Source organism: Vicugna pacos, chromosome 1 (assembly GCF_048564905.1).
Source record: "Vicugna pacos chromosome 1, VicPac4, whole genome shotgun sequence".
NCBI classification, from domain to species: Eukaryota; Metazoa; Chordata; class Mammalia; order Artiodactyla; family Camelidae; genus Vicugna; species Vicugna pacos.
The window spans coordinates 89,421,469-89,447,282 of record NC_132987.1 but is presented as its reverse complement, the minus strand read 5'-3'; the positions used below and the strand labels follow the sequence as shown (position 1 = coordinate 89,447,282).

Genomic DNA, 25,814 nt, shown 5'->3' with positions numbered 1-25,814 from the left:
ATAAAAGTGTCCATTGGAAATTGGATTAATAAATCATAGAAGTATAGAAAAAAATCATGAAACCAAATTCTAATAGTTATCATTCTTCAAGGGTCTTAAGGCTGGTGGTCTAATTGGCTAATCCCAGGGTCTGTTGGACTCACTTTTGGTTGTTTTGTCATACAGTGTGTCTTAAACATTAAAATTTAAAGAACAAACCCTTGACCATGAAAATGCACTGAAATAATGTTATGTTGCACTATGTGTTGCCTTTTAAGAAACAGCATATCTATTTTTCCTGAGTGGTAAATGCTGGTATCACTTTTGGACCGCTACAAGAAGGTTCTGTTCTTTTATGAAGTTTCTATAGTTCATTTTAAAATCCTAAACGTAACTAAGATGATTTCTTAGGAATAAAATGAAAATAGGACAGACCTGGTGATATAACTCTGAGAACTACACTGTGTTGAGAACAAAAGGAAAGAATTCAATGAGGGCCTGGAAAGAAATAAGAGAACAAATGGAGTGAATCAGAGTTGGGAGAAATAATGAACATGAATAAAGACAGTTTTAAAAGGTAGTGATCAACAATTTCAAAAGCTGCAATAGAGACAAATAAGAACAAGACTGAAAGTATGCAATAGCCATTAAACTAGAATTATGGACTTTTGGAAGTAAGCTAAAAGTTGATACTGATGGGTAACTGAATCTAAACTGATAGCCGACGTATCAGAAGAAGTTCCATTTCACTTTTCTCTAAGATTCTCTTATTTCATACAATAAAGATATCAGATTTTTTTAACCAAAGTAATCATTGAAAAAGTACTGTAAATAGCTATTACCTTTTATTGAGTATCTCTTATTTCATGGCACTGTTACACATTTTAGATACATATGTTAGACTTTCGCCCAATAAACATTATATTTGTCTTTTTTACAGTTGGGCAGCTAGGGGTTTAAAATGTTTAATCCAAAAGTTACACACAGAGTAGTCCTCTAGTCACTACAAATTGTCTGAGAAAATTAATATCTCTATTAGGATTTCTTCTGAACCATCTTTACCATTTTGTTAACAGGCATAATTTCTTCAAGAGGGAAAAACTCTAGGAAACGAAAGAGAAGACAGAAGAATTTCAGCTGGTGACGCTGTTTTCAACCTTATCTACACTTCAATTTTAAGATACTCTGTAATATTTAGGAGTTAACAGAAAGATTACAAGATAGATGGTAGTAACTATCAATGCTTACTTGTAAGTATTTGTTGTCCATGGAATCCAGCTAAAAGACTCTATTAGTTACTAAAACATTCCTGCAAGCTAACTGCTTTTAGAAAGACCTCCATGACTAGAGCACAAGATGATGCCACTAGCATATTATGATCAACACTTTGTGCCATTAGAACACTCTTACCAACTGGCAACAACTAGCTCATTAACACATCAATACACAGATGAAAAACTAAGTCAACCCAATAACCAATCTGTGGTCAGAGTACAATCCCATAGTAATAACCTTGCAGCACCTCCACTAAGCTCTAAACAGAAGGTGCAGAGATGCTCTGTATTGCCCTCTGCCAAGTCTCAGGACACAATTTCACTGGATTTCTATAACAGGGTTCTGAAATCACCATTGTCTCATTCCAGACGTCAGGCTACACCTCTACACCTCCACTGGAGAACTTCACTGTGGCCTAATAAGACAGACCTGAGCTCACCTTTGTCCCACCCCAAACCTCAGATAACATCGTCAGTTGACCTCACCGAGACATCATCACTGGAGCCCTATCAAACAGCCTGGAGCTCACATTTACTGTTTCCCAAACCTCAGAATACATCTTCCCTAGACCTTTGCTGGACATCACCTTCACTGAAGTATAACCAAAGAGTGTCAAGTTCATCATTATATGCCCTCAAACATCAAGAAACTCCTTCCTCAGACTACTTACAGACATCATCACCTTTGGAATCTAGTAAAAGAGCTTTTAGCTCAGCATTACCTCAGTCTAAGCCTCAGAAAGCATCTTCTTTGGACAGCCTTTGGACATTGTTATTAGAACATAATCAAAGAACTTGTAGTTCACAATCAGTCAGCTCTACACCTCAAACAAATGATTTGCTTCAGACATCACCTTCTTTGGAGCCCAGTCAAATGACTCTGAGCTCACCATTACCTGACTCCAGACCTCAGACAACAGCTGTATGGAGCTCTAATTCCAGTGTTCTGAGATTACCGCTGTCTAACTCAAAACCAAGGAAATCACCTTTACCGCATTCTGTCCACCAGTCAAAGAGTTTGCCAGTGCTCCAGCCCAAATCTCAGACAGTGCTTACACTTGATCGTGACTTCAGAACCCTGAGATCACCAGTTTATCACTCCAAGTTTCAGAATACCACTTCACTAAATGACAAACACAAAGCCATAGATCTTTCTTCACCTCAACCCAAACCAAATGTCTCAGGTCAATCATTTTTAAGCTCCAAACACTGCATCAGGAACATAGCTGCTGTAACACTGGGCTCCAGACTGCAGAGTCAAAGCAGTTTTGATCTTTATGAAAAGACAGAATCAAGTAAAGAAATTCCATGGATTTTCGATTATGTTTATCCCTGCATTGTTAAAGGTGGAACTGTCCCTGGTGATGTTGTAAATAAAATTGTCAATTCTCTCTCAAAGACCAGAATCCAGAAGGATCTCTGTAGGCAGATTCTCTTTCGAAGGATGAGGGGGAGGCCAAATCCCCATCCTGGTCCCCGCCTTTCATCAAGTTATATGGTTTGTTTAGCTTGTGCTTCCTGCATAAAATCTCAGTGTAACCATCTTACAGGAAGGAAAGATCCTCGTGCTGCAACACTCTTTGTCATACCAACACCTGAGCCCACTTCTGAGGGCAAAACAGAGGTGAAACTAGCTTTTATCCTTTCCCTACCAGAGACTACTTTGTCGTTTTGTCTCCCACCCTCTGTGAAAGAAAATCAGCCTGATGAAGACCCTGAAGAAAACCTTGAAGAAGCGGAGAAGATATCACAACTTTCCCCTACATCGGAACCTGATCTTCTCCAGGCAGTTGATATGAAGAAAACATGGCCACCAGGAGCCCCTGAAAATCAAATTGTAAGCCAACAGCCCCAGGCTGTTGACTGGCTGCTCTATGTTAAGAAAAGTAGTAATCCTCAGTCACAGTCCCTGCTGCCGTCCTCTTCCTCCTCCGCATCTTCTTCATCCTCCTCTTCTTCATCTTCCTCTTCCTCTTCTTCCACCGTACCTGTACCCACTTCACCCCCTCCTTTGAAAGAGTCCACCACATCTACCCTCTCAGGCTGTGTGTTCACTAAGGTACATAGTTACCACAGGCTGCCTCCAGGGGTCTCCTGGCTTGAGTTTATATGTAGTAAAAATCACCAGCCAATTCTTGGAAAACCACATCAAAGTCAATCACCACCTTCTAAAACAAGGCCTGTGAGGAATTGCACCACAGTAAAAAGGAGAAAGGGGCCAAAGATACTGTTCAAAATTTTCCAGACAAAGGTTCAGAATGAGAGACATCTTGATTAAATTTAACTTTTTTGTTTCTTTGAAAGCAATTGACCTCTTAGTTCTTTAACATTAGAGTTTGATTTCCTACCATCCTTATTAAAATTCTTGGTATTAACTATGTGTGAGTCTAGATTTTAGCTGATGAAGCACGTAGTTAAGAGAAATGATTGCTCTTAAGTCTATTTTCTAATTAAACAATAGGCCATAATCTCCTAGAAGCCAAAATTGAATCCCATGTTTTTAACCAAACACCTAACTTATAGTAGCCACTATAAACTATAAAATAATTGTTAAATACATTCATTGTAATTGGCCATAGACCAGAAATACCTCATTTGTCTTCTCCTGAACAGTAGCAAACTCATTGTTAATCTCCTTCCTCATAAAATATGATAATAACAGGATCCTTAAGCCAATTTATGCTGATCTGTTTCCCTGTCTCTAAAGAAAATTCAGATCATGTTCAGCAGGTAAAAATATATAGAAAGGAATCTTAGGAAAAAATCTTCTATGCTAAGATCCCACACTCTGAAGTGCAACGAATTACTCAATCTTAGTTAGTGAATCTCCGGAAAGAATAACTAACTGGTGCAGGTAACCCTACCTCATGCTGACTGTGCCAACATTTAAATTATGAGCTCTAAAGTCACCTGCTCTTCACTTCTACCTACACAACCTAAATGGGTTAATAAAAATGTTTAAAAAATGTTTTTGTTCTACTGGTCTCCTGGTAGTGGAAAGAGAAGGGAATTGTCTTATCTACTCACCTTAAGTGGTTATCTCTATCCCCAAGGGATAGAATTCATTTCTCTTGCACACACTAATGACTCACAATTCTGCCTCTCCACTCCACATCTCTCTGATCACCAGACTGCATATGAGACATTCTCAATTGAAACACTGTGCAGGCATCTCAAACTCAACATGGCCAAACCAGAATTCATTATTTTTACACTTACAATTTGCATTTTTACATTACAGTCCTTTGCCCTCTGTGTTCCCTATTTCAGTGGATGTACCACCATCTGTCATGGAGTCACGTTTGACTGTTTTTCTCATTTCCTGCCCCTCTACAAGTTTGTGAGTTCTATGGCCTTATTATCTCCAGAATCCAGCTTTTTTCTCCAATCCCATTGCCACTAATCTAGTTGTAGTCTCAGCATTTGTCAGCTGGATTGCTGCAATGCCTTCTAAGCATGCACCTTAACTTTTGAATGCAATTCTGAGACAAAATTTGATAATGCCTCTCCACTGTTTGTAACCCTTTTATCATTGCCTGTGGTTTTCTGGGGCAAGTCTAAATTCCTTTTATGATTGAATCGTGATAATCTTTCAAAACTGATTTCTTATTCTTCTCCAGTCTCAGCCACACTAATTTCTTTACAGTGCAAAGAATGTGCCAAGGCCTGTTTTGCATCTTTCACTTCTAGATAGATCAACAATTCTGCTGTCCAGAGAAATCTTTCCATCTATGCATTTTTGCTCTATTTTGTCTTAACATCTTCTGAGAAGTCTCCCTGATCCAGTTACAAAGAAAGGGTTTATTTGGCCTTCCTATCACCATGAAACTCTGTTTTCACTCTTTATGCTGCTCTTAACCATATTATAAAGCAATCATTCCTTGTCAGTCTTCACTCACTAGACTGAGAACTTCTTGTTCACCATTTTGGCTTTTTACCTAGTCCCTAAAGTGTTTGTTAATATTGAGTTGATGCTATTGAAGTTCTTTGTCTTTTTTTAAATTCTGAAATAAATAATGGTTCATCTGTCTGCTTCTTTCCCATAAGATTAGTATTAAATTTCTTTTTTGGTACATTTTGTCTTGGTGAGAACATATATAAAAATGTTACTGATGACAGCAGTCATCCTCATTTTATTTCTTACGTTAAAAGTGTTCCTTTCTAGTATATCAGTATTAAATATGATGTTGGCTTAAGCATAACTGATCTCTGATAATGAGGAAGGACTTAGGTATGAGATAATGTGTTCAAAGCTTTCTCCAACCTCTTTAGAAAACACTTGACATGTGCTCTATTCATTCTGAACATCTCTTTTGATGACACACCTCACTTGTGTAATTACCTGTTTAATATGTTCTCCATTAGAGTAAATTTCATGAGTGGAAGGCATGTATCTATCTTGTTTACCATTAACTTCACAGGTCCTTGTGGTACCTGCACATATCAATTATTCAATAAATATTTATGGAATAAAATGAAACCAAGGCGTTCAACTGGTTTTTATTTGTTGATGTAACTTACATGTTTACTTTTCTATCTTTTAGCTTATTTTCTAAACTTTATGCCTTATTGCAGTTTCTTTATTTTTCTTTTTGGGGGAGCTATGATTTAGTTGTTTTTAACTTCTCCATTGTATTGGCAGTTATTTCTTTTGTTCTTAATCAGAACTGTGTCTAATTTCAAGGTTTTTTTCAAAAGAATTCTTTAACCATTATTTTCTAATTTCTTAATTTGGAAGTAAAATTGCATGAAACTTAAGGGGAAAAATGCATGGCAACAACAAATATCCAACTTCCTACCCCAGCTTCTATTGAGATGCCAAGAGATTTCAAAATAGGAAACATGTCGTGCCAGAAAGGTTAAAAAATTTCTGCCAGATCTTGTACAGATGAGACCAGATTTAAGAAGAGCAAAAGGACTCAAAATTAACTATATTTAATTAAAAGAGATCATCTGAAAAGTAATAAGAAAAGATATTAATTGCATCTCATTAATCCCCTTTTCCTTAAATGGAAAGGCCTGGATATGCAAATAGGTTACATGGCAATTGGGTAGGAAAGTGGATTCTATGAGTTGTCACATTTTGATCAAACCAATTACTATAAAGTGGTATGACATATCTGGATGACAATTGACAATAATATCAAAGCCTTAATAATATACATAATAATTTCCTTATGATCATCTTCCTTGGAATTTATTTTAAAGAAATTATCATGACTATGGAAAGTCATACAGACAAGTAAGCATTGTGTTTCTCCGTAATAGGGACTGGAAAATGTCTAGATGATCATTAATAGAAAATTGTTTAACTACATCATGATCCATATATATAATGCTTTTCCTAATGAGAAAAACGTTATTTCTAATACTGTACCCACATTTATGTTAGGAATGGAACTACCTTCTTTAGGAAAGTATCTTGTTGAGAAGACTTGGGCATGGATAGTGATCCTGACTGGGTGTTGAAAAAACAAAGTGAAACAAAGTGAAACAAAGAGGAGATAGCTAAATTACTGCATTTAAATTTCAAACAGGAACTTTTCAATAAGAGACAGTGAAAAGAGAAAGAATATATCATTTATGATTTAAATGAAAACATATTCAGATTGTAAGACAGATCACATGCAGTTTATATATGATTCTACCTTGCAAAACATTGAAATTACGTATATATGTATCTGTGTGTGTGTATTTGTGTAAAGTCTATTTCATATATATAAGAAAGACACAGTGACTGGAAGTAAACACCAAAACGTTGAATAAAGGTGGTTGTTACTGGGGAATAGTTACAATGGAGTGTTTAGAAAATGGGTATGTTTTTTTCTTTTTATTTTCTATATTTTCCAAATCTTTAATGATTGTTAATTCTTTTATAACCAACTTAAAACAAATGCTATAAAAATGAAACTTGTGCTGTCTCTACTATTTTAGAGGAAATATGTAGCATACAATTTTGCTGTTCCAATCCTTTCCACTTGTTCATATCATTTGTGGCTTTACAAAAGGTACATACAGAAAATACACTTTATTATGAGATATCTTCTGGAGAAATGCATTTCCATTGTTTTAGAGTCTATTAAATATTTTTAAAATTCTATGTTCTCTACTTCAATATTCATTGCCAGACTTCTTATACTATTCTTTTATTTATTTGTGCATTTGTTTATTTTTAATTATGAAATATTCTAAGCCCATAGAGAATGATAATATGTTGAGGAAAGTCTTTATACCACTACCCAGCTTTATCAAATCTTATTCTCTGGTTACGTTTAATTCATGTGTTAAAGAAATAATACGAGTGCTAACCTCCATGTATAAAACTACCCAGGAACCCAGTCTTATCCTGCACCCTCCAGAAGTAACCATGGTCATGAATTTGCTGTAAGTCATATTTGTCTATTTTTTTTTAGAAATTTACTAAATATTTATGAAGACATATAAATCTATTCTTGGGAATGTTTTAAAGCTTTGTACATACTTCATTATAATGCATTTTAACATTTTAAAATATGTATTTTTTGACCTGGAGTATGTTTTTGAAATTTACCCTTGTTGTGAGATATAGGTAGGTTATTCACTTTCATTTCCACTGATATCTATATATCTATATTATCTATACATGTATATACACACATATATACATATACATACATGTGTATTATATAATTGTATATAATTGCATAGTGTAAAGTTATTACAATTTATGTATTCAATTTTTGGTTGAGTAGTTAACTTACATTTTTTACATTACATACAATGTTGCCTTGACATTCTTTAAATTTTTTGTCATTGAGGCATAATTGACAAATTATATTAGTTTCAGGTGCACAACATAATGATTTGATATCAGTATATATTGAAAAATGATCACCACAGTAAGTCTAGTTAACATCCATACACATATATATAGTTATAAAATTTTTTTCTTGTGATGATAACTTCTAAGTTCTACTCTCTTAGCAACTTTCAAATATGCAATGCAGTGTTATTAACGATAGTCACCATATACATTCTTTTTCACATCCTATTGTGCACATCACAGGAAGTTCTCAAGAGTCATACGGTGCAACATTTGGTCCATGGGTTAGTAGCATCAGTCTCACCTAGGATCATGTTAGAAATGCAGTCTGTCACCTCATCTCAAATATACTGAATCATAGTCTGAATTTTATATCAGGTAAATTTTATGCCCTTTAAGTACATGTGAAACACTGCATCAGGGTATATAACTTAGAGTAGAATTGATGATTGCAACAGTGTTGTCCAATAAAAATATAACATGAGTCATATGTAATTTCTTGTAGCCACATTAGAAAGCAAAAAGAAGTAGATAAAATTATTTTAATAGTATATTTTATATAACATATACCTAAATTTTTCCATTTCAAAGTGTAATTAAGATTTGTTTTCAACCAGGGTTGATTTTGCCCCCAGGGGATATCTGACAATGTCTACAGACATTTTTGATTGTCACCACTGGAAGATGTTTTAGACATTCTAGGTCACGACTAGGTAAAGGCCAGTAATGCTGCTAATTATCATAGAATGCAATGAATAGCTGCCAACAAAGAAGTCTCCAGTCTAAAATGTTAATAGTGTTAAGGTTGGGAAATCTTAAATTCATATTACAAATATTAGTGTGATATTTTATTTTATTTTTTGTTTTCAGGCTTCAAAATCTGTTGAATTTAACATTTAGAGCACTTCATAATTCAGACTAGCCATGTTTCAAACACTCAACAGCCAGAATGGAACAGTATAGGATTATAGCATGAAAGCATTTTAAAATTTGCTAGATAATGCCAAATTACCACTATTATACACACCAACAAATGTATGAGAGCTCCTACTGCTTTGTCATCTCATCATCACTCATTTTCAGGGTTTTAAGTTCCTGGCTTATATTAATAATACAGTTCATACTAATATATTGATTTCCTTGTACTATATTAAAATTTTTTACATCTCTTATTGCTAATTACCTTAAACATATTTTCATGATCTTCTAGGTTTCCTTTGTGTCTTGCCTTCACAAGCTTTGCTCATCATTCTATTGTGTGCTCTATTTCTTATTAATTTGTAGAAATCTTTAATATGTATATTCCAAGCATATACTCTTTGGCTTGGTTTGATATTAACCGATCATTGCACTCTCTCAGTTTTTGTAACTTGCTCACCATGTATTATTATCATACTCGGCTGAATTCAGTTTTCTAAAACTAACTTAAAATCACACATTTGTGTTCAAAAGTGCTGAGAACAAGAAAAGGCTTTAGCTACAGCAAAGGAGTCAGCCACCATTACTCGCATTTGGCAGAAACTCACAGGCAGTGGAAAAGCTTTATAGTGGGAAAAAAGGGAAGGCTTCAGGTCTGCCCTGATTGGAAGCTGCTGGCATGGGGAAACTGTAGGTGGGCTAACCAGAAGAAGGGCATCATATGTGATTGGTTAGGGGCGCATATTTGTCTTTCTCTGATTGGTCCTAAGTTGGAAATGGAGACAAAAATTTGGGAGGCTATCAGTTGTTAATCATGCCCCTGGCCATTTTGGGCCACTTGTTACAGGGGTTATTGTTTGACTTCCTGGATTTTTGCTAAAGAGAGTGGTCACAGACAGCAGGCTGGCTTCTTGGGCTGGTTACAACAGATAGTGTTGGTTTCCTGGGCTGCTTGTTTCAGGTTGAATGTCAGAGTTCTGTCTTTAAGTGTTGTCTGGCCATTCTGTTTTTATGTTTAGCCTTACAGATTTGCTTTGTCCCTATTGAATTAGCTACCACTTGTCTTACGGGCAAAATCTCCAACTGATGTTAACCAAATTTCAGTGCATCTCCTGTCAAGATTCAAACAGATCTCTCAAAATCTCTCCCCAGAATTAATCAACACCCTACACATAAAGAATTCCTTCAAAGTCTAGAGTACATAATAAAAGATTACAAGATTCAAGGACTCATTATACATTTTACTGGTCTCTGTAATACTCCTGTTTTGCTGGTGGAAAAAGCCTAAGTAAGGGTTGAGGGTGGAGATTGATCAGGACCTCCAAGCAATAAACATTACTGTCCCTTGACAACCTCTTTTTCCTAAACTGCATGTCACTAACATTCATTCCCACTGGAAGTAAATTCTTTACTGTAATTGATAAATTCAGGGCATTCTTTAGCATTCCAGTTAATAAAACTAGCCAATATCTTTTGCCGTCACTTGGGAAGAACAATTCACCTGAACAGTAATGCCTAATGCCTGTGTTTTACTGAGTGTCCTCTTATTTCTCTCAAATCTTGACAGCTGATCTGGATGATGTAAAATTCCCTAGGGATTCTACTTGGTTGCAATATGTGGATGATTTTTGAATTCTTGGAAATCATCTCAAGTTGTTTTTCACATCAGTGATTTTGTGTTATCATTTGTGTTCCTGACTGCACTTGCTGGAACTTTAATTATATTGTATTTTTCAGTTTTCTTGTATTAGTATAAAAAATTAGCATCGCCAAGATATAATTTTCTATGATGCTGAGATTTTTAGATTGATTTTTTACTTTCATATGTCTTACAGAATATTATAGAACTCTTTTAAAGTATCTCTATACACTTTTACACATGGAATATTTGTCAAGATTCATGGTTATTCGATGTGACATAAAATTGAAATATAAAAATCACTACTCTTATAAGCATTGTTTGCACAGCTCTTCTTTTCTGTCTGTGCCTTGTCTTGGAGAAATTAAACACCCTAGGATCCTGTGCTAGACACATTTTCAGCTCCATTCTTTTTGGTTTTCCTTCTATTTCTTCCCTAAGGAGAGAAGTTCCATTTTCCCCTCCTCCTCTTTTTATCTTCCTTCTTCTTCCAACAATAGCTTTCTGTATTTGTGTATTTGATAGCAGAAATGCTCTGACCATATAACATTATAGCCAAATACCTTTATAGAACATGTTTATTTTTCTAGTTGAAAGATCCTTTGGATCTCAGGTTGGGACAAATTTGGGAAGGATTTATACGGAGTCCTGTAAGTCCTATAAGTCTTTTAAGCATCCATTCAGCAAATATTCCTTTTACACACGGGGAAAAAAGATTTAAAACAGCTTGCCTGAGATTTATGACACATTTATTCCTCTTGGGGAGGGAAGCACCCCACTCCAAACCCTTCCTTCCAGCCTGGGTGAAAAAGAAGTCAGATGACTCAGCCTAATCTTATCAGATGGAGTTTCCTTTAAGTAAATGAATGGCATTTGCTGTGACAAATAGTATCAATTTATAGAGTGCCTTCAGCAAAATATCCTTAATTAATCATTACTCATGGTAAACAATGTATGAATTAATAGTTCATGACTCACTAGAGAATGTCAAATAAGCTCTACAACTTTCTGGGTATAAAATAATAACATTTCATTACTTAAATTCACCTCAGTGTGTAAAGATTGTTATTAGAGATAGTGGTAGGAAGTACCTGTCTACAAGTAGGAAGTATACCTGACATATAACTAAAAGATACCTCACAAAATATCTCTTGCAAGTCTCATATTATTATTCTAGAACAGAGAGCATACGTTGGATGCAGGAAGGAAAAACACAGGAGCTTACTGAAATACCCAGGTTCTCTACTTTGCCTATGCCCTTGATTACCCATTTGTTTTGAAATTTCACGTAAACTTTCGGACTGGGAAAGATCTCTGATAGTCTGAATCTGACCCGATAGTCTGTTCCTTTGTGTGAGCTCTAGTGCCCGTGATTGGCTGGGCTCTGATTTGGCGCTGGAAAGGGAAGTGATGCAGCAAACCAGTTGATGTAAAGTAGTATGACCTATCTGAATAATCATTTGCCAATAATATCTAAAATCTTAATCATATACATAACCGTTTTTCTCTAGCACCCCCACCATGTAGAGTAGCATGAAAGCAGCCATAGACAATATGTAAACAGATGTGTTTGTCTGTGTTCCAATAAAACTTTATTTACAAAAACATGCAGCAGATGAGATTTGCCCCTGGTCCCTAATGTGCTGACTCCTGTTCTCAACAGAGTGGTTTGAGAAATCGTCTCTGAAGTTTCTTTACGTCAGAGACAGGATATATCATAAAGAAAATCCTTGATAGACGTTCCCCCTCCATTCACAGTTTGAGACATGGTGCTAGTTGTTCAGCCTTAGTTTTGAGTGTTGAGTTTTAACTTCAATAGCTTTAAAGAAAATTTGAAAGGATAAACCTGTGGATATTAAACAGGTATCTTTTTTCTTGCTTTTTAAAAAACTTATAAATGGCTCTAAAATTCATTTCATTAACTTTTAAAATAATATTGTACCTATTTTTAGCTTACTATAGATGAAGAAAATGAATCATTAAGGGAAAAGATGGAAAGTTAGTTGCCTGGAGGTTCAGGAACGAAAACGGGGGAGCATTTCATGAGAGTAGAATGGAGTTTGAAACAGGCTGGTGAGTCAGATTTTCTGTCTCCCTCTCCCTCATTTGTGCTCTCAATTAAGTTTTGCTCCTGTGCCAGCTGGATTGGCTGTTTTTCTTTAAAATCAATTTTCAAGTTACTGAATTTTATGGCAATAAAGCACTATTTTCCTCTTTTTCTTCTTTTTCCTCTCATCCTATTTCTCCTCTTCCCAGTGACTCTTCTTCATTTGCATTCGTATGCAACTATCTGGGTTTCTTTGATTATATTTACACATGGACTCTTTTTTCCCCCTTATTTTCATGTGCATCTTTTTTTAAATTATTTTTTTTATTGAAGTAGAGTTGACTTACCATATTGTGCTAGTTTCTGGTGTATAGCAAAATGATCCAGTTACATATATATATATATATAGTTATATATATAGTTATATATATATATCCAGTTATATATATAACACACATATTTTTCATATTCTTTTCCATTATGGTTTATTACAGTATGCTGAATATAGTTCTCTGTGCTATACAGTAAGACCTTGTTCTTTACCTGTTTTATATATAGTAGTTTGTATCTGCTAATCCCAAACTCCTAATTTATCCCTCCCCAACTCCCTAGATTCTTTTAGTTTATGTATTTACTTTTCCGTTTTACCCATGAGAGAAATGCCCTCATCTCCAAACCTTTTCAACATAATTCCTTCACTCTTTTGTACTGTATAGTGTCTAGCCATCAGTAAATGACTTGCTAATAAATATTTAAATGTATATTTGATTCTAGATAGGACCAATTCAGAGGGATGTGCCGATAACGATTTTTGTTGCTTATAGAAAATGACTTTCCTAAAACTTGTGTTAATTCCTACAGTGAGGAAAATGGTGTGTCAGAATCACTTTGGGAATTTGTGCCAGGCTTACACTACAAAGTGAGAAGTGTTCGAAAAGGTAATACTGAAGTGAAAGAATCTTTCACTAAAGAAGTGTTAATTGCAGTACTTTAGAATACGAAAATGAGTTGTGATATAACCACACACTTCTCAGTCAACCAGAAAGTATAAGATGTAATAGATACTCAATAAATTGGATATGATTTTTTTAAAGGTTGAGATCATCCTGTATTATGATAGAAAAAAGTTACTGAGGCCTGTAATATGAAGTATATTGTATTTGATACTCTTATTCATGACCACACTTTAAATTAACCTTTTTCTCTTTTAGCAGTTTGCAATGAACTTAATGTCCATTAGAGAAAAATATTTATTTATTTATTCTTTATTTTCAGTAATAATAATAACAAGTATAAAACCCATTGTTTTGGGGAAAAAATCTTCCCTCCACTGTACATTTCATTTTGTACTTTAAAAATTGATCCCATTCCAAATACCTAAATATATTTGTTATAAACCTGTAACTTTGAGTGGCTTGTGGCACTATCTTGGGCATGAAAAATTATTTAAAAAGATTTATAAAAGATTATTTAGAGATTTTAAAAGATAAATAACTTTATTATTGATTAACACCTCCAGTGTGCCATCTCCCCTAGGGCTACATCATATTCTTAAAAAATTTGAAGCTTATTAGATCCTGATTGTACTGAAGAAGATATGGAGACACAGAGAAAGGTTTATTAGTCTAATACTATAGTTTACACAATGCTCAAGGAAAATTTTTTTAAATGTCTAGAACTGTGATTTCCAATATGATGGCCATTAGCCATATGTGGCTATGGAGCACTTACAATGGAGTTAGTGCCACATTTTAAATTTAAAAATGGAAAGAAAGTAAAGTGTTTTTTCAATAAATACAATGTTATAGTTTAGGTAAGACTATACTTTCTTTATCTATTGCATCATTTAAAGTCTAATAACAGCAAAAATTGGAAATACATAGATGTTCATAGTCATGAGATTGTTTAAATAAATTATGTTCTGCTTACATAGTGCAATATTACACAACACTTAATAATGATAACCTAGTTTTATATGTATTGGTTTGAAAGACATTAATGATAAATTATGAAGTGAAAATGCAACCAACAGAAGATTGGTCTATTTTAAAAGGCATATGTGTGCACCCCAATGTTCACAGTAGCACTGTTTACAATAGCCGACACATAAAAACAACCTAAATTTCCATCAACAGATGAATGGATAAAGAAGATGTGGTTTATATATGTGTGTGTGTATATATATATATTTTTTTAAAATATATATATATATATATATATATATATATATGTACACAATGGAATATAACTCAGCTATAAAAAAGAATGAAATACTGTTTGTAGTAACATGGATTTACTTAGAAATTATCATATTAAGTAAAATAAGTCAGACAGAGAAAGACAAATATCATATATCACTTATATGTGGAATCTAAAAAAGAATGATACAAGTGAACTTATTTACAAACCAGAAAAGACTTACAAACATAGAAAACAAACTATGGTTACCAAAGGGGAAAGGATTGGGGGGGAGGGATGAATTAGGAGTTTGGTATTAACATATACACACTACTGTATCTAAAACAAATAAACAACAAAAACAAATTGTATAGCACAGGTAACTATATTCAATACCTTGTAATAACCTATAATGGAAAAGAATCTGAAAAAATATATACATGTGTATGTACATGTATAACTGAATCACTTTTCTGTACATCTGAAACTAACACAACATCATAAATCAACTATACTTCAATAAAAAAATAAAAAAGGTATTGTTTTATTTTAATGTGCTTGTTGGGATGTGTGTCTTATTTCCTGTATCACACATCACTGCATCACAAATCTAGTTGACATCGATGGATTCACTCAATTTTCATGATTTTTTTTACATGTTGATACAATATTTTGATGTTTATTTGAATATTTTATATGGACAGCACAAGCTACAGTAGCACTTATGCAACTTGTATTTGGTAACTAAGTGGAAATAAATATAAGAGTTATAATACAATTTAAAATATTTTAAATTTACAAATAATTTTGGATGCACTGTAAATTTAGAATGAAAACATACTACTGTGCAGAATGAAATGGAGATGTGGAAGGTGGTACTATGACTAAAGAAATAGAGAAAAAAAGTGGAAGAAGGTTTGTCAAAAATTTATAATGAATGTCACCAGCAATATTGCCACATCATAGCAACACAAAAAAGCTTGTCTTTTCATTGTGTTAAAAATTAAAATAATATAGTGGACTATATTAGGAAACATTTTCAGCAAATAAATTTTCTATCAACAGTCAATGTGTCAACAATATTAGTTTCCCAAAATCAGAATTTCATGTCTAACAAAACATTTTAAAATTATATTTAACAGAATTTTTTTCCTAAATCAGTGTTGACACTAATAAAAAACAAACAAAAGCATTCTAATGATACTTCAGGAGGTATAAATGTGAGGTGGATTTAAACTATTGGCCATTAATAGTATCTAAAGCAAAAAATAGAATTAATAAACTTTAAAACATTTGAACATTCTTGTAATTTTAAAAAAGCAAGCAAAGATATTATGGTGTATCCTCTGAGATACTATGTGTGACATTAAAGTTTTATTGACAACTATTTTAAGGATAAAATTTAGGATGGTTCTTTCCAAATAATTGAAAAGAAAAATAAGACTAAGAAGATTTGTCCAGTTAACAGCAATATGAGCAGAATTTTTTTAAAGTAAATTTTAAAAAGCAGATTAATGAGAAAACATAAAATAGGATGGTGGATCTAAATTAAACATACCAGTCATTGAAAAACAAGGTATATTAAATAAATAAATTTTCTAATTCTAAATATTTTCAAGTTAGAATTTAATAACCTAGGAAAATGCTGTTTTCCAGTAATCTTCTAACAAAATTAAAGTGACAGAATATTTTATCATTTTTATTTAGTTTTTTAAATGATTTGAATTTGTAATTTTGGCAGGTTCTAAAGTGACTTGGCTTCTTGCACAATAAATACAGTAATTTTTATATGGAGGAATGGAAAAAATTATTTCAGTTATGGAAACTTTGTTACAAAACCATGAGGAAAGACTAGAAATGACATAATGTTAAAGTGAAATATCTTCAATTAAGCCACCAAACAATGCCTCTTAGAATGCAAACCCTTTCTAGAAGTAAAGAAAATCAAATTAATTTAAAATTGGAAAAATAGTAAATTCTTTTATTTAGTTTTAGAGAAGTCATGCATTATATGAAACAGTGTCCAATCAATATTTTGGGAGCGTTTTTCCTCAGAGGACATGGAAATTAACAAAGACATGTCATTATGCAGCATAAAAATAGAACTTGTAGCTTTTAGTTATTTTTGAATCTTTCCCATCTGCTAAGGATGAATTTCAGCTAGATTATTGAAAAAGTAATTTTTCTCCTTATGTATGGTCCTTAAGCTAGCTATGTTAGGTCAAAATTCTAAATTCGTTGGAACTAAAACTGAGGTTTCTTTTATTGTTTCATTCCACTCTATAATATATACTAAAAACATCTATGCTCAATTTTCTGAAGCAATTACATAAAAATATAATGTATACAGTTGTTAAAATTATTCAATATATGTATGCAAGTTCTATGAATCAGTGCCAGTTTATGGAACCCACTGAAAGAGAGAAGAGAGAATAAATTTAATGATCTTGTGTTCTTTGCCAGTTCTTATTGGTTGTGTTGTGAACGAATTCTATAAAGATCTACTGTTCTGTTAATTTAAAATTTTCTTGAAACAAAAGGGATGCTTGCCAAATGTTCAATAATGTAAGACAAAAAAGCAGTGTAATTTACATATTTTATCAGTATGATGCTGCGTACGAACAAGCAGAATCTGTAGTACCAAAGAAAGAAAAGGCTTATTTGTGATCTAGCAAGACAGGTACAAGAATTTATGTTGAAATGACAACTCTTCATAATACAAGTCAATGATGATATCTACACATCTTCCAACATGAACTAGTATGCAGACTTTAACTGTAATTGGCAGCATCGTAAAAATTGTCCTCAAAATGTAGAAGAAAATTTTGAAGAGCACTAGTACTGAGTTGACACAAGAGTTAGTAAATGTATTTGACGTGGACAGACATGGTTTTGAAACCAGTATGCTTTTGCTCCAAAATGAAAAAAATTTAAGTTTTCTTAATTTGGATACAAATTTTAAAGCAAAATGATTTTTTGGTAATTGATTTAGTTATTTGAAACCTTTGAAATACGTTTAGGACATCTTTTGCATATAAATGTACTTTTAAAAACTGTACATTTATTGACTTTTAATGCAGATCAAATGTATCTGATGAAAATTTAGTATCCAAATTGAGATGCATTATAAGTGTAACAGACATACTAGATTTCAAGACAATGGCACAAAACTATAAAATAATCTCATTAATAATATTTAAGCTGATTACATGTTGAAACAATAATATTTTGGATATTTGACCTTAATGTTAATTTTATCAGTTTATTTTTACTGTTTTAGTATGGCTACCAGAAAATTTTAAATTATGAGTGGCTCACTTATATCTCCATTAGACAGTGGTGGTCTGGAATACAAATAAGGCAGGATGTTGAGTGTCTTAAAAACTACCATTTTCCCTAGGCCTAAGAGAAATATATTTGGCATATAGTTGGTAGTTAACAAATATGTTTGGCTGGAAAAAAAGTCTACTGTGTGTTCATCTCTGATAGAAATTTTACGGGATGTGTAAGCAGAACTATTTTTTCCCTCTATCTCTCTCTTTGTCTCTGCTTTTTTTTTCATTAAATATGATCATCATAAAAATATCAAAAGTTAGAAAGTTTACTATCTGTCTTGTGATTACACTCTGGAGATTATTTTGTGTATTATTTCGAATGGGTCACTGCTATCATTCTATTCCCCCACCTTTTAAAAAACATAACTGGTGTCATTATACACACCCTTTGATGTTACCTGCTCACATTATAGTTTTACAAATTTTGATTGTACAAGCAGTGCATGCTTGTAAAACTTCAGACAATAACCAAATATATACTATAGAAATCCAACATTACATTTCCCTCTTACAAAGTAATTTTTAGATGATTTTGAGATATTGTTCCATATTTCGTTTATTCAAATGCAAAAACGTGTTGTATTTGTTTTTTTAAAAAACAAGTGGAATCATACTATACATATATAATGAGTATATCTCTTCACCATTACCTGCCTTGATACTGTAAGGATTAATCTCATTTGCTCTTTCTGTCAGTTACTAAGGAAAATCGCTTACTCTGGTCATCATCACTTCTGCCCAGCACTCTCATGCATTGCTGTCTTTAGCTCTCCTTCTTACCCCTGCCCAAATATGAAACCCCTTCCTCAGAACCCTATGGTACAGCTGGTCTTCAGCAGAATGCCCTCTACCACATGCTCAACTCTTTTCTGATCATTGCCCTCCCAGTGAGCCAACTGGTTGAAATCCATGTCTCTTCTCAGGACACTGCATCCCACAGGTGTTTTCTTTGACACTGGCTTATACCAGTTTTTTCAAAAGGGGGAGTTTCACTCCTTTAATCTCACTGATGTTTCCAAACCATTTTCCCGCTCTGATCCTTAACTCCTTCCCCGAGGTCTCACTGTCATGTCATCAGGTGTTTCCTCAACTAACTTTTCTTTCCCCCTGCGATTATTTTCTGAACCTCCTGTCGGGTGTCAGCTTCATTTGGATCCTGGCTTACTTTTCTTCCCTTCCACACTACTCCTGTCAAAAGTAAACCTTCTAATATTCAGAGTTCTCATTTCCTGGATTTCTTCATCCTATCTGACCCTTTCCCTCTTAAAGCCATGGTTATAATCTTGATCTTTTTACTATCAAATACTCTAAAAACTCAGTTTCAAGTGTTCTCTCATTTCCTTTGGTGCTCTCACTCCTACAGTATTTTGACCCTCCCAGGAATCGCAATCCACTGATCTTTTAACATTTCAATGTCTTTTGCCTCCTTGACTGACGGCTTCCTAACTAGCTTGAATTTCAGAGTCCGTCATCCTAAAACTATTACATATACCCTCAAATCTCCTGCCATATCCTCATTTTGTAATTTTCTGGCAAACCTTCAATCCGAGTTAAATTCAATTATCTACCTACTTTAGACGTCCATTCCTGAGGTGACTCTGGTTAGAGAAAAACTCCCATGCTGACATGTCTCACTTTAAACCTCAGATGAGCCTTTAATGCTGTCTTAAATCTTAGCATCATCTTTTCCACTCTTCTAGGCAACTACTTCATATCTTTTCCTCTCTTCAAAATTTCAAGACCTCCTTGAACATTCTTACTCTCAACAAATGCACTGCTTTCTGTTTGAGTTTTCCATGCCATGACCTAATGCCTCTCCCTTTCTACACTTGATAACATCTTCTCTTAGCTACAAAAGGATGATTATCTACCAACTGTCCCCCTCATGATCAATTCTCTCCTTTCCTGGTTTATTTCTATTAGCAAGCAAAAATGAATGTATTTTTTTATTTTCCTAACAAAGGAGACTCATTTTTCTCCAGCTCCAGCTACTATTTATTTTGCTCATTCGTCTACTCATTCAGAAAAGTTGTTATGCTTGCTTTGATTAATTTATTTTTTAGTTCTTTCATATACATACTCCAATGAGGGGTTCATCTTTTTTTTCAGTTCTTTCATATATGCACTCCAATGAAGGTTTCATCAACACTGTACCAAACTCATAACCCTTTGTGTTACTAAATACAATTCTTAATTCTCAATCTTCATTTTAGTTGAATTTTCAGCAAGATCTCATTAATAAATGTATTAATCCATTCTCCCTGAAACACAGTCTTACTTGGATTCATGTACCACAAGCTCCTGGTTTTTCTTCCTTCTCAGCCTCATTGATTACTTTCTTCCTCATTATTCTAATGTCTGAATACTACAGCTTCCCAAGATTCAGTCCTTCGACCTATCTCCTACCTAGTCTCATTTCTACAGAGTGGCTTTTGATACTACCTATTAGCTGATAATTCCCAAATATGTACCTTTAGTCCAGATATTACAATTCCAAACTGCCTACTAATTATCTGCAATGGTAATAGTCATTTCAAAGTTAACAGATAACAAAACAAACTTTTGATATCTGATTTTACATCACTGCCTCAATCCTAGACTTGTTCCTTCTGAAGTCTTCTCCATCTCGACAAAAGGCTACTCTATTCTTCCAGATTACTTTGTAGAGAATGGCAGCTTTATAATTTTACACTTAAATCATGAAGTATAGGTTCTTTTGAAGAGTATTTCTAATACTCTTTTTGTAATTGTGTAAATTTTCCTATTGCTCTGTGAACTGTTTCAAAATATTCAACATGATTGATACTAAGCATTTCCTTCCCCTTAACTATCTCAGCATCAGATCAATTAAAAGCCCTCAGGAAACTCTAAGGGACATCTATTCAAAAATTTCAAACTCAAATGTAAAGTCACAAAATTATTTCCAGGTCATTTGGGAACTTTTAAAAACAGATTGAAAAAATATCTCCTAGACATGGGTCAGCATAAAATAGTTTTGAGAATAAGACAGTCAACTGAATTTTATGTTTAGATTTAAAAAGAATTGCTGGTTAAGATGTGAAGCACCTGGACCATCCATACAGTGCTGGAGGGAAGTTAACAATCTAGTTTTGGAAAAGAACTTGGCAGTTTCTTATATATTTAAACCTACATTTATCACATATCCAGCCATCCCATCCTTAGGTATCTGCATAAGAGAAATAAAAAGGTAGGTTTACATAGAAGTTCATATATGAATAGTTACAGTCCCTTGATTTACTTCCTCCAATTGAGAAGAGCCCAGATGCCATTTAATCAATGCATGGGTAAGCAAACTATAGTCCATCTATATTGTGAAATACTACTCAGAATATAAAAGAATGACTTATTGATTCATACAATAATACAGAAATGTCTTACATGCATTTTCCAGTCCCTACAGGCTACTATTTTATGATTTCTGTTTGCTGACACACTGGAAAAAGCAAAACTATGGAGATGGAAAATAGACCAAGGGTTTTCAGGGGCTGAGAGATAGGGCTGTGGTTTCTACAAAGAGGAAGAATTGTAGGGATGTTGGAACTGTTCTGCAGAAACTGTGGCTTGGATACTTCATTCTATGCTTTTGTCAGAACTCTATAGAACTTTACATCAAAAAGAGTGCATTGGGCTGAAGAAATTTCAAAAAAAACAAACAAAGCACCATGACATGGAATACACTGATTATGACTAATGAATCTAACTGTATTACAAATGAATCACATAATCATACTGAGGAGGATGGGAAACAAAGGAGCTGGCTTAAGTAACTTTGGAATTGTTTTGAACGGATACTCTCAAGTCTACTGGACGCTGCACACAAATATTGCATTCTGGTAAATTTATTTCTTACAGGGTGTGTCTTGGAGATTCTGAAATGGCTTTAACTGTATACCAAGATTAAACCAACAAGTAGATAATGAGAGCCAGGTTTTTCATGGTCTGAGAAGGAAGTTATGAACAGGAAAGGGAGAAGGCTAGAATAAACTGTTGCTGGATTGGAATAAGAGCTATTAATACGGACTCTTTGTAAAAAATTATATATACATATAGAGATGGAGATAATTACAGATGCGTGCCTCTGTGGGTGCATGTGAACATGAGTACAGACATATATTTTCTACCTCTATCCACTAAGAGGATAAAAGTGGTGCTATCCACCCAAGTAGCAATCGGCATACCTAGCACTCAGAATGTTTTAAATAATCTTTCTCCAGTAAAAGTACCCAAGGCTTTTTGAAGACCTTGAAGGACTCCAGAACTGAGGCAGAGAAAGTACAAAATGAAACGAGCATTTTGTAGTTCCAGAAAATAAGAACGTGCTAAAGAAGAAAAAGAAGAAAGAGAAGATAGGGGCACAGGATCCTATATGTAAGAGCTTCCAGTGGCTAAAATTGCAACAATTTGAGCAACAGGGAAAATAATTTATGGTCTTGAATTATACCTCAAATTAAAAAAAAATCAATTTAAGTAACTGAATAAACAACTGGGAAGTATGGGACAACTCTTCCTGACAGACAAATTCCAATTAATAAATGTAGTTAGAATAAGGAAAATAATAAATCACCACAACCATAGTAATAATTGCTACAGGCAAAATCCAATGATAGATGTTAAAAATTAGGGAACAAAAGTTAAAGAGAAACAGGATATTTGCATAGTTTCAAAGTATCTCCATCCAAGTATTCAGTGATTTCTAAGAGGAAGATAATAGCTTTACAAAGAATACCAACAGACACCATTTTAACCATGTGATTAAGGTTAACATGACCAGTAATACTCATGGACATTGTGTGTCTTGAAGTGATGCACATCGCCTTTGTAGTCTTCTTCCCAATGACATGTCATGTTATCTAAATGTGAGAAAACACCAGACAAGCCCAATTTGAGAGCCGTCCTACAAAATAACTGACAAGTATCCTTGTCAAAGGCAAGGAAAAACTGAAGAACTAAAGTTTGGACTGAAGAGATAGTATAATGCAATGTGGGATCCTGAAGTGTATCTTGGAGCACAGAAAAACGATATTAGTGGGGAAAAGGTGAACTCCAAAGTAAATTCTGTAGTTTAATGGTATTGCTTCAAGGTTAATTTCATGGTTAAGATAACTGTTCTATGATTATGTATGATATTAACATAAGAGAAAGCTGGATAAAGAGTATACTCTCAAAGTAAAAACCATGTGTGCTTCTAGTCAAGACAGTACTGCCAGGACATGTCTCCACAACCCCACTTATCACTCTAATACATTAGAAAAATAGGTAAAATAGAAAAGGTAAAATTATAAATGATAATGCCAAGTCCCCCAAATATAAAAATCTCATCATAGATCAAAACCAGAAAAGATCAGTGGTTAAGAGAGCAGAAGGCACAGGCTTACTGAACTCTGGGTCTAGAAACATACCTCGGTGGCTAAAATGGGATAATGAGGAGGAATAATGCTTCACATGCGCTAAGGCACTGCATTCAGTCTTAGAGAAATAAGGGATCAGAGAGAAAAGAGAGAAAGAGTTGTAGAGATGATAAGCTGAATTCTTTAACAGTGACTCCAAACCTTTCCTCCGTAATTTTCTTTACTACAAGTTGCGTAAATCAAAATATTTGAATTCTCAGCCTCCTTTAAAGTTAGATTATGACACCTTCTAGTCACTGAGATGAAAATATTAGTTTCGGGTGAGGGCTTCTTGGCCCAAACATAATCTTGTTAGAAGAAAATCCTTGGGCCATTCTTCTTATTTCTGCCTGAAAAAGTAATGTGATATCTGGAGTTGCAGCTGTTGTATTGAAACCATAAGAATGAAAGCATACATTATGGATGACAGAGCATGAAGACAGATAGAACCAGCTTCCTGGATGTCATCCTCGGGCTTCGTACCAGCACAGCCGTGGTTTCTCGCCTCTGTCTGTCTTGTTATGTGAGAAAAACAACTCTTCCTTTGTTTAAGCTACTGTCTTCTTTTTTACTTACAGCAAAATGTGATTTTAACTAGATCTGAGAAAAGCTAAAATTATGCTTACTGAGATGAGTATGCCAACATAATTCTAAAATGTATGAATAAATTTTATAGAAGAACAAATAAAAAACAATCATAAAAAAATGAATTCACTCTAGCAGGAGTGAAAAATAATTAAGCAACTGAAAAAACCTACAGAATAAGTTATGTTTAGAATTCAGAGTGGTAACTGAAGAAATAAGATCTATAAAATAGAACAAAAATTCATGAAATAAAAACATATAACTGAAACAAAAACCAGTGAAGTTAAACAAGTTGAAATCAAGGAGAAATTTATTATATAAACCCTTAGCAGAATAGGAATAGAGGTGATTTTCTTACTTTCATAAATGATAACTAAGAAAAATGGCACACTAAATGATGCAACATTTTAAGCATTTTTATATAGATGTGTCAATAACATAATCATAACTGTGTCAATATCATGGGTCTTATTGCTTGTTCAGAAGGGAAAAATCTAGCTTTGATAAAAGGAATTGATGAAAGTCTATATTTAATTGTTACAAATCAAATACCAGCAGAAGTAATAAGATTGTGGTCACAAAAATGAATATATATCTCGTTATATACTCAAATATTTAGACAGTTTTGTTATCAAATAGATAGGCTATCCAAGAGGATTGCCCAGTTAGATACCAGACTAGGGTATCACCATAGGAGGCACAAATTAAGTCTTGTGTCCCTGACCATGTACCATTCACCACATTTTATGTGTTAACTCAGCTACTCAGAGGAGGTAACCTCAGCTCTCTAGGTTAGGTGAATAGAATTCTAACTGCAAGAAAAAAATAAAAGGAAGAATAAAAAGAGAAAATGAAGACATTAATCCCATGTATAAGAAATGTTGTAACCATTTGTAATCATTGTAATAGTGTATGATTTTATCTGCATTTTAAAGTGTTGAAAGCATTTAAGAAAATTATATATATGTAAGGCTTATAAGGAGTGTAATCAATGTTCAAATGTTTGGAGTTAACTAAATTTTTTAATTTGTGATCTATTAATTGTCATACTGTGTGAATATTTTGAGAAATATTTAAAAATTAATAGGCATGGAGTAAAGTGAAAATGGACAGGAAAAGAACTGTCTAAAAGAGAAGAAAGATTTATATAATTGACCATATTACAATTAAAATGTCAGTAAGAATACCATAAATGTAGTGAAATTCAACTCACATTTTTAATATAGTGAACGATAAATGTAATGAAATTTAACTCAACTTCTAAAATATATTTAAAAAATATTTATGTTTAAAATATCTAAAAAGAACATAAAAGGAAAATATGTGAATCAAATGAAAAACTGATGAGAATATTGTGAGCTTTTGCATACAAAGTTAATTTATACAAATCAATAACTACACAAATGAAAAACGCTTAAAATATAATAGAATGAATGGTCTCACAACAGCAAAAAAAAAAATAATAAAAATAGAAATAACCTTAAGAAAAGTGCAAAATAAAAAAAGGTTAAAATAATGTGGAGGGGTGAAAAGTAATTTTATGGAAAAGCATACTTTATTCTTGCATAATAGATTTTAAAGTTATAAAGATGTTAATTATATCTAATTTAATCAATACATTTAAATATATCCAAATAAAATATCAACAA

The 25,814-nt window shown here is 33.5% G+C and overlaps 1 protein-coding gene across 3 annotated transcripts in view; it reads left to right on the top strand.

The window, feature by feature from the left end:
- The window catches only part of CSNK2A2IP (casein kinase 2 subunit alpha' interacting protein), a 103,134-nt gene extending 98,913 nt beyond the window's left edge, over nucleotides 1–4,221 (top strand). For all 3 annotated transcript variants that reach the window (XM_031672329.2, XM_072966943.1, XM_072966948.1), the window contains one exon: nucleotides 1,056–4,221. In XM_031672329.2, the coding sequence (XP_031528189.2) occupies nucleotides 1,336–3,531 (2,196 nt within the window). In that variant the 5' untranslated portion in view covers nucleotides 1,056–1,335 and the 3' untranslated portion in view covers nucleotides 3,532–4,221. The remainder of the gene's footprint in view (nucleotides 1–1,055) is intronic.
- Nucleotides 4,222–25,814: the final 21,593 nt, after the last annotated feature.